Source organism: Sus scrofa, chromosome 3 (assembly GCF_054392235.1).
Source record: "Sus scrofa isolate SSC_HxYL_T2T_F1_AM1 chromosome 3, Sscrofa_HxYL_maternal_Yorkshire_Landrace_v2.0, whole genome shotgun sequence".
NCBI classification, from domain to species: Eukaryota; Metazoa; Chordata; class Mammalia; order Artiodactyla; family Suidae; genus Sus; species Sus scrofa.
This window is the reverse complement of record NC_139385.1, coordinates 37,707,400-37,717,809: the sequence shown is the minus strand read 5'-3', so window position 1 is coordinate 37,717,809 and position 10,410 is coordinate 37,707,400. Positions and strand designations below refer to the sequence as shown.

Here is a 10,410-nt window from a genome sequence, read left to right as displayed (position 1 = left end):
TCATTGCGTCACTTCCGGGGGCGAGTGGGCCGTGCCCCCTGTCGTCGCAGCGTGAGGGTTTGGCGGGCGCCTGCAAATTGGCGAGGTCGCTCAGCCTGCGGTATGAGTTTTATTCTGAGGAGCTACCTCTCCTCACCTTGGCTCCCGGTTTTCGTGAGGTGCTGGGAGCAGCCTGGCGACACTTCGCTCTCGCTCTTCCGAGTGAGAAGTCGAGCGAGCGCCCGGAGGCAGGAGAGGAGTCCTGTCTACCCAGCCAGTGGGGACAACCGCTTTCCGTGGACCTCGACTTTGGGCAGGCGGCGTGGGGTATGGGGAGCGCGGGGAGTCTTGGCCCCACCACCCACCTGCTGCTGCCCAGCCAGCGTCCACCGCAAGAGTGGTGGGCACTTCCCCACCGGCTAGTGACGATTCCGTGGACTCGTGCACAGGAAACACCTGACGCATGGTTAAGCGGTGGGGGCCCGAACGATGGGCAGGAGCCAGTCTCTTGAGCTTTGGGGCTCCCAGAGGCGGGAGCTAAGAACATGTACATATAAAACTGCAGGCTGGAGAACTGGAGGTCTCCCTCCGTCCCCGCATCCCCAGAGGTAATCACTGTTACCTGTGTGTCCCGGAACCTTCCAGGGATGTTCCAGGTATGTTTAGGAAATACTTACACTTTTTTCTCTTTGCGAATGGCTGAGTTTCAATTTATTTTATTTTATTTATTTAGTCTTTTTGCTATTTCTTTGGGCCGCTTCCGTGGCATATGGAGGTTCCCAGGCTAGGGGTTGAATCGGAGCTGTAGCCACCGGCCAGAGCCACAGCAACACAGGATCCGAGCCGCGTCTGCAACCTACACCACAGCTCATGGCAACGCCGGATCGTTAACCCACTGAGCAAGGGCAGGGACCGAACCCGCAACCTCATGGTTCCTAGTCGGATTCGTTAACCACTGTGCCACGACGGGAATTCCTGAGTTTCAATTTAATTTTTTTTTTTTGTAAACTTAAGTGGTAGCCTATATACCCATTGTTCTGTGCATTGCCCTTTCCTCTTTGTAAATCTTGGAAGTTGTTAAAGTCAGTACTTAATGCTCTGCCTCTTTTTTTTAAGGGCTGTATGGCCGTTCACCACGTAGATAAAAGTTTATTTAGGAGCTTTTTGATGGATGTCCAGTGTGGTTCTTTTTGCAAGTAGCTACGAATATTCCAGGTGAAAGACTGGAAGTAGGAGGCTTTCTGTGTCAGTTGCTTTCAAAGAAATGCTCCTGGAAGTTCCCATCGCATCTCAGAGGTAATGAACCCAGCTAGTATCCATGAGGATGCAGGTTCCATCCCAGGCCTCGCTCAGTGCATTAAGGATCTGGTGTTGCCCTGAGCTGTGATGTAGGTCAGATGTGGCTTGGATCCCGGGTTGCTGTGGCGCAGGGCGGTGGCTACAGTTCCAATTCGACCCCTAGCCTGGGAACTTCCATATGCCACCACTGGCTGCCCTAAAAAGACAAAAAAAAAAAAAAAAGCTCCTTCCATATTGCCAAAGCTGGAGGAAGGGGTGTTCTGCTGCTAATCTCTAATTACTGACTCTGTCTTTAACCAAAAACTTGTGGGAGAAATGTTCTTAAATCTTTGGCATCTACTCCCACTTGTCTTTTCTAGAATTTAGCACAAGATGGAATTCCTTTCAGCACAATGCTGTGGATGGTTACATGAGCCTTCATGTAGCATGTTTCCTAGGATTCTGAAAAGATCATCAGGGTTAGGGTTAGGGTTAGGGGTTAGGGTTAGGGTTGTCAGATGTTGTGTTGCCTGAATTCAAATTTGAGAACCACACTTCCAGGGCAGGGGAATGGCATGGATTCAGGTGAAAGAAGATGGTGTTGTTTGGAAGTAGTAAGTGGCTGGGGTAGAGTTCTGCAGAGGGGAGAAGTGCGAGATGAGGCTAGAGTGGTAGGTTAAGAAATTGATTATCAAGCTGAAGGTTTATACTTTGGAGAAATCATACAGACACAAGGTTTTTAAACTGGTAGAGAAGAAGAGTAGGCAGTTAGTGATGAATTATTCTTAGGAAAGTTAATCTGGCTGTGGTATCATAGTAGTTAAAAAACAATGTCATTGCCCACAAATTCTTTTTTTTTTTCCTTAGGGCCACACATGTTACATATGGAAGTTCCCAGGCTAGGGGTCGAATCGGAGCTGCAGCTACCGGCCCAAGCCACAGCAACTCAGGATCTGAGGCACATTTGCAACCTGCACTGCAGCTCCAGATCCTTAACCCACTGAGCAAGGTCAGAGATCAAACCTACATCCTCATGGATACTAGTTGGGTTCTTAACCTGCTGAGCCACAAGGGGAACTCCACCTTTGGTCATCTTTTATCATGGAAGACAAGCAGCTGACAACTTCTTGGAGGACTGTGTTTTTTAACCAGTACCAGTGTATAACTGGTGAATGTCATTGACAGTTCATGGATACTAGTCAGATTCGTTTCTGTTGAGCTGTGATGGAAACTCCCATCATTGACAGTTCAAATTGCATCTTTACTAAAATTAGGAAGGTTTTTTTCTTTTTTCTTTTTTTTTTTTTTTTTTTGCAGCCCTGAGGCACATGGAGCTCCCAGGCCAGGGATCAGATTCTAGCTGCAGCAATGCCGGATCCTTCAACCAGTGTGCTAGGCCAGGGATTGAACTGGCGTCCCAGTGCTCCCGAGACACTATCAATCCCGTTGTGCAACAGTGAGAGCTCCTGGAAGGTTTTCAGTAGCCACTGTAAAGTATTATGCTGGATCATCAGTAAGGGATCAATAAAAGAACTTATTCATGCACGTAATTTAATAAATTTACCAATAAAGAAAACAAGGACTTAGCTGTGAGATTTAAAAGAGTTAATCAGTAGAGATACGAAGGTGAATTTGCCTCTAGTATCCTGAAAGTCAGGCCAATCCAGTTTTATAATTGACAGGGCACATCACAGGACCACAGTGAAGCAAGCACACAGGACTAAAAGGTTAGAAGGGAGCTTATGTTATTTTACCACCTTTGGGGAGACTAAATGGTCTGTTTCTTTATAAAAGCAAGTAAAAGAGAAAAGAGGCGAAGCTTTTCTCTCTGCTTTATTTACTCATTTGCATTTCTAATGATAATGCAAAGAGGACTGTTTGTATTTGTAACCAACATGACAAAGAATCCTAATTGGAAAACAAGTCTCCCTTCAGGTAGTGATTAAAAAAAATTTTGTGGGATACTCATCAAATAAAATATTACTCAGCAGTAAAGAGAGTAATACTGATAGACACAGCATGGGTAAATCTCTCAAACATGATGGAATTCAGAAACAGGCAAAGCTAATCTATGGCAGAACTGTGATTGCATTGGCAGAGAGGGTGGATTGGAAAGGGTAGCAGAGAGGAACTTTTATTTATTTATTTTTAATTTTTAGGGCTGCTCCCTTGGCATATAGAAGTTCCCAGGCTAGGGGTCAAACCTGAGCTGCAGCTGCCGGCCTACACCATAGGCATAGCAACAGCAGATGCGAGCCACACCTTGCAACCTACACCACAGCTCACGGCAACGCTGGATCCTTAACCCACTGAGTGAGGCCAGGGATCGAACGCACAACCTCATGGTTCCCAGTCGGATTCGTCACCGCTGAGTCATGACAGGAACTCCCTCCCTGAGAGGAACTTTCTGTAGTGATGAGCATGCTTTATTATGTTGATGGGGGTGTTTACATAGGAATACACTTGACAAACTCATTGTAAACCTAAGGTCTGTGCGTTTTATTGTTTGCAAATTTTAAATTAATTTAAAAATGCTTCCCCTGTGTACAAGATCTGTCTGTTGGAACTTCTTTACTAATAATACTCTTTGGAATCTAATTCTTCCACAATTTCTTTCTTATTCCCCAAACTTGAGTGTGTCTACCAGGTGGGAAATAGCAAAGATGATGCTGGAGATCTAAGATCTACTTCTGACTTAAGTAACTTGTGCAGCTCCTAAGCGCCTTAGGAGGATGGCACTACTGCTCAATTCAGAGGGGTGAAATCTTAGCCCAAATGATAATCACAATTAAGGGTGCAAAGCAGGTTCAATAATTTTTTCTTGTTATGCCTTCTCTAGCTAAATTATTTTGCCGGTAGACATATTATCAGTAGCTCCTTTTTAACTAAACTCAAACCAAAAAATTCTGGCCTTTTACTGCTTATTCTTTATGTATTTGGGCATGTTCATCATTTCCATTGAAGTGAGATGTTTAAGAGATCAAATACAGTCAATGGGATGAGTTAAAACATGCAACTAATATTTCCCCCAGTGCACACTAAGAGGGAAAATTTTTGCCTCATTTCTAACAGAAGGATCAAATCACAAATAATAGTAATTAAGTTATTAAAAGGATATTTGTCAACTATAGGATTTTTGGTTTTTTGTTTTAAGTAACCTTAGTTCTAGTAGAAAACAGTAAAATATTTCACGCAAGTAATTTAATGAATTTTAAAGGAAAGATATATTCACTGTAACAAAAGTTTCACTTTAAAGGCTAAAATGTTGAATTTAGAGGATAAAGAACCAAAAAAAGGATGCCATGACAGTACGTGACTTTTCAGACTGAGTTTTCGTTCTTTTAGATTTGGAGAACTTTTAAAGTTCATTTCATTGTAATTTGTCCTTTTATTCTAGGTTGGGAGATATAGTTCTTCAGGACAAAACTACAGCATCCAAGGTACTGATTTTCCTGCTTTAAGATGACTATTGGTAGAGAGAACTTGTTTATCTGAAACTGATTCCATGTGCCGTGGAGTCTCAAATCCTCTATGGTTGGTCCTTCTACACATGGCAGTGCAGTGCCTGTGTAGTCTGATGCCCAGACTAAACACCGAGGACCAGAGAGAAAACAGACATACACTCAAGGACATGATGCCACACAGGTGATAATCAACAAACAAACCCTTCAAAAGGGAAGATGACAATTTTTATTGTTATTACAAAAGCAAATTAACTTGTCATTTGAATAATTGCAAGAGCAAACTAAGGGCTTAATCCTCACACAGGCACCAAGTCAGGCACAGTAGGTAGCTACAAATCAGAAGAAGGGTTTCTTTCTCTTGGATTCCCGTAATTCCTACCTAGAGCATTCTGCCGTGCTTTGCAATTAGGTTAAAAACCCAGCAAACCTAATCAGTTCCCTTTAATTCTGCTTAAAAAAAAAAAAAAGAGAGCTGGGTATTAACCTGCTGTCTAGAGAGAATCAGTCATTAAATCCTGGCCTGAGAGAGATCCACATTTCTTTTAGAACAAAGAGAAGAAACTAGTTAACTATGGTGTGTCGATTTCTGAGCATCCCAGGTTAAGTCCTTAAAATTCAGACCCCTTGGGCTGAGACCTCAGTTTCACCTAATGCATGTGGATGATCACCTGAGGAGCACAGGAGCAACAGCTCCAGCACAAACACTTCCCGGGCAGCAGGAAAGGAGGTAGGTAGCAGGGACTTGGGCTGACATCAGAAGCGCTAAGCTAATGTGCCTGGCTGAGCGAGGGGAGCCTCAGGAAGCACAAAATGCCCTTCTACTGCTGTTCACCAACGTGAGGTTGCCATTTTAAGTATTACAGGGCACAGTGGCATGTGTGACAGGGCAGAAAAGATAATACCCATTCGCTTAAGAAATCCTGCCTAATCAGACATGGTACCTGTTTACATCTCCCTCATTTTGGAGAACACTGCCACACCTCCAAGCCCCTAACAACACTTCTTAGTAAACAACTCTGCACATTAGTGTTTCAAGGAAGCATAGGATTAGAGGTACGTGGAAGTGTATTTACTGAAGGGAAGACTTAGTTATGTTCTAGGATATTGAAAATCGAGGCTATCCTAGAGCCACAACCATCACAAGCTGAACCAAATCTATCCTACCTGAAATTTGGCAGTAAATTAGTTCAGATGGAATCCACTGAACTACAAGATCAAAACACTTCCTATTCCATTTACCATGAACTCTAATACAACCAATCGACTGCCAAATTTAAACCTACGAAGTCTTTGAGTTGTGCGTGTGTAACTACATTTATTAAGTTGCTGCCATGGCAGATCTCTAGAGAAAAGGAACAAGAATCATAAATGTATTAGATGGCATTTGCTAGACTCACTGGCAATATCTGGAGGAAATATATGCCATATTATTTGGAGACAGAAAATCATCTGCTAAATTCTGTTGATTGCAATCTACCTTACGTATGTCTGTGAGAGGATTAATGGCACAGTTTATTCTGGTGAGATAGGCCAACACTGAACATTTAATCATCCTACAATCAGAGATATAGTACTGTTACCAGGATTTTCACAAAGGATTTTTTAAAGTTAAGTTGCCTGACGTTAAGAGCTGTACTAAAAACTGTCCCTTGACTATCTAAATCCCTACCCAAAGCAATGAAGCTGTCATCCATGAAGCAGCGGTCCATGAGGAAGTCCATGCCAATGAGGAAAGGTGCCAGAGTGCTGTCATGTGGCACAGCCATCAAAGACCATAGAGTAATTGCAGTCATAACTAGTGTTTCAGAAGATTGCCAGGGAGATGAGTTGATTTTCAAAAGTTCATCATGAAAGCAGTTTTTGACCATAAGTTCACCCTTTTCTTGGGTTGCAAAATTGCAGCTGGTTGAAAATGAGTCAAAACATTGCAGCACTTCAGCTGAGGATGCCAGTCACTGATCAACTGCATTACGTTCAAAGTCCATCCCATATTGTAAAAGCAATTCTTGTAGTTTATGTAACTAGCAGACAAGTATGAATTACCCCCGTTGCAGTGAACAATCTATTCTTTTACAATTTACAGTTTTTACATTCAGTTATCACATATTTCAAGACTTTCAATTTGAAACAAATATACATGGGCTTAATTATTCAAGAACACTTTACTATTTGTCACAATTTCATGGCATTATGTACTCAGTCCATCTCTTCTGGTTTGATTTTACCTAGATTTCCACTGAGTAAATTGTTTGCAGAGTAAAAACAACTAGATTATTTCCCCCTCCCACAGCAAGAAATTGGGGCTTAAAATGGCAATTACTTAGATGTTGATTTCAATATCGTTCTTAAATTCACTTCATTAATTTAAAAAGCTATAATTAAATAATCCAGCAGGAAAGCTGTATAATACAGATCATTAATGTAAAAAGATGCAAAGAAAATTGTGATTCTAACTTATCTATGCTAAAAACAAAAGAATGTTTAGGTCTTCAATAGCCTATATCTGCAAGCCAATTTTACCCTATTTTTGCATTGTCAGTAATAGAGACATACTTGTACTTAACAGAAGACAAAATGACAACGTAGGAATCTGTATTGCTCTTTTTAAAGGTCCAACAACTCCACACACTGCCAGTTCACTTCAGACATTTCATTTCCCCAGACAAGTAAGGAGGCAGTGTGACGAGTTTAAAATGCATCAACTTTTAAGTGAGCTTTCTTCCCAAAGAACTTCAAAGCCCACCAAAAAATGTATTGTGTTGGCTAATTTAACAAGTTCCCTCTAAATAATCTTAGTTGCATAAATGTGCAAGAATCAATGGAAATTTTTATTTCATAAGTATATTTATTCTCTTATTTTTGAGAGGTAGGCCCTTCACAGTTGATATCCCTGTTTTACTTGAGTCTTGGCAACATGCACATATTCTAAAAGTGTAAATATTTTAATAGCAAACATTAACTGGTTTTAAAAAATGTGTTCAATCTAAAAATGGAAATCTATCTCTGGAAATAATTTCAATGATTTTTGAGCTTTTAAAGATTCATTAAAATCTAAGCAATTGCTGGTATTTTGCTTATTCATGTGGAAGTACAAAAAGAATTGTATGTACTAACTAAAGCTCCCACATATCCCAGAAAATTAAAAGCCCAGAAATTTGCAGACAGAATAAAATGTAAATTTCACGCAATTTTAATAGTCGTGAGTATAGTTACAGGAAGCTGCAGGACAATAACTGTGGTTCTGTCCATAAGATGTACCCTCATTCATGAAATGAATGGGAATTCTATAGTTAAGGTAACAGGATTAAACTAATTCTTGTTTTGTTACTGGAAATAAGTCTGACTAGGCTTTTCTTTTCTGAGGCAGAGGATTACAAGGAAGGGACATGTCATTTAGAGATACACTGATTCTTAAAAAAAGCCAAGTCTTTGAAAAATGGCAACACTCAAAATTGGGGGGGGGGGGGGGGCTTCCAATACACCCAGAAATTCTCCCTTCCATTTTTCATTTACTCTTATGCAATGCTGCATGGTCGTTCATCCAAATCATAATTTAGCAATTTCAGCTTTATATTTAAGAAAACAGTCAATTTCAAATAATTGAGAGAAACACACTGTGCTTGATTCTGCTTATCACTGTTACTTTAGTCTGTGCAGATTCTGATGGTTCGCAATATGTGTTCATTTGGTTGCTGGATGAGGTTTAGCTTTAATCAGCAAGGATCATCCAACCTTTAAAACTACTGATATGAATAGTAAATAAACTGTGTAATCTGTAAAACTGGCACTTGCAGTTGATAATGGTTTTCATACTAGATGCATGCAGCTCTTATAAATACTAAAGGAGGCATTTTTGCCAGGTCTCAGCATGCTTTCTTTATTGTAAATTCCACTAATTTAACAAGTTAATGGAATTTTTTGTAGGGGTATGATTTCATTATGCTTTATACTTATAAAAACTATAGTATGCAGTTCATGTATTTTAAAAACACTTACTGTTTAAGAAATCATGTTAAAATATAAATTGGCAGGAAATAACTGGTAGACCTAGTAAAGCAGTGTCACAGTTGCATAAAGGTACTGTATGTATGCATTAACCATCAAAACAAGGGGTCAAACTAGTTCTTTCTTTTCATACAAACTTGAACATTGTAAATGCCTCATTTAAAGGAGTGGATAAGGGAGAGCTTAGAAAAGTCCAAGTAATAAAATGTATTCAATTACTTGGTAAAGTTAAAAAGCTAATGCAACAATGTTCTATCCAGATAAAAAACATTATTCAAAAGCAATTCAAATACCGAAAAAGGTTTCAAATTGAATATTTTATTAACATGGTAGTTGTCTTTGTAACATGTGCACACACACTCGCACACTCAGAATGATCTGCCTAGGGAAAAAAGACTAAGTATGCCTAAGGGGAAAATGGAAAAATAAAAAAATTCCTAGTAGGTTTTCATTATTGTAGGCAATTATGTCCACATCACTTACAAAGCTATTGCCAAATCTGTCCAAGGAAGCAGAGTTTGAAAGGGAAGAAAAAAATCTTGGGAAAAATTCAACAGTGGCATAGCAGAGCTCTCAATATGAGAAAGCTGACATAATGTGGACTTTTGCTGTGGATTTTGTCTTTGCAAAATACGGGGAGAGGTTTGTCAATGGGCAGAAAATAAGAGAAGGCGGTGTGAAGTAGGCTTTTGCAGTCAATTTTCCTCACAGTATTGTGCAGGGTCATCAAGACAATGCTTAGTCTTTCTCTGGAACCAGTTTCAGAACTTTCCCAATTGCAATGGTCTTACCTAGAAATAAAATTTTTAAAAAATCTTTTCAGTAGTTAACAGCAAGGCTATGACAGATATTAAAACTTATTAAAACTATTATTTTACAATGTAAATTACCAATTAACTGGCTTTACCATCAAAGGCATGATTTCTGACTAGCGGAGGGGAACTGAAGATGATCTTTATAAAAAACCTGTGCCTGGACAAGTAAAATGTAGATATCATACAACAGAATAGTATTTGACAATAAAAAGGAATGGATTACGTACAGTACATGCCACCACGTGGCTGAACCTCAAAAACATGCCGAGTAAAATAAACCAGACACTCAAGGCCACAAACTTTATGACTCTATTTATATGGCACAGCCTCGAAGGGCAGAGAACAGGTAGATTTGTGGCTCCTTAGGGCTGGGGGTGGCAACAGGCAGCAGACTTTGTAAACAGGTAGGTGTGAGGGTTCCTTTTTTAGATGTACTAAATGTTATGAAAATTTGAATGTGATGACTGCACAACTCTGTAAACATACTAAAGGTCACTGAATTGTACACTTAAAAGGGGTCAATTTCATGGTATATAAATTATCTCAATAAATACTGTTAAAAAGGGTTCACAAAGAGATATAGAACTTATTAAGTCTTGTGAAAAACCTAAAGGCCAAGCTACTATTTTTTAGTTCAAAACAAAACAAAATAAAAAAACACACAGTAACCCTGGGGTTAAAAATTTTGCTTCATTATTTTCCTTTGTCTGCCCAATTTTATCAGGTTTTAATTGGTAACTAAAATTCTCATTTTGTTATATTAACAGTAAAACTGGTTATTGGGTTTAATCCTATCACCAAGAAGAGTTTTAAAATAATGACTTTAAGTGGATACCATCTTTATATAGACTTCTCTGAAATAAGGCTCA

The 10,410-nt window shown here is 39.8% G+C and overlaps 2 protein-coding genes across 4 annotated transcripts in view; one reads left to right on the top strand and one right to left on the bottom strand.

Annotated features, from left to right (window-relative positions):
* The first annotated feature begins 22 nt into the window (after window positions 1-22).
* The window catches only part of TNFRSF17 (TNF receptor superfamily member 17), a 140,104-nt gene continuing 129,716 nt past the window's right edge, over window positions 23-10,410 (top strand). Inside the window, exons 1-2 of the mRNA XM_003124587.7 lie at window positions 23-635; window positions 4,655-4,697. The gene's annotated coding sequence lies outside the window, so the exon portion shown is untranslated. The remainder of the gene's footprint in view (window positions 636-4,654; window positions 4,698-10,410) is intronic.
* The window catches only part of GSPT1 (G1 to S phase transition 1), a 36,578-nt gene continuing 31,092 nt past the window's right edge, over window positions 4,925-10,410 (bottom strand). For 2 of the 3 annotated variants that reach the window (XM_021086589.2, XM_021086591.2), the window contains exon 15: window positions 4,925-9,517. In XM_021086589.2, the coding sequence (XP_020942248.1) occupies window positions 9,465-9,517 (53 nt within the window). In that variant the 3' untranslated portion in view covers window positions 4,925-9,464. The remainder of the gene's footprint in view (window positions 9,518-10,410) is intronic. The other variant, XR_014840774.1, reaches the window with a different exon arrangement.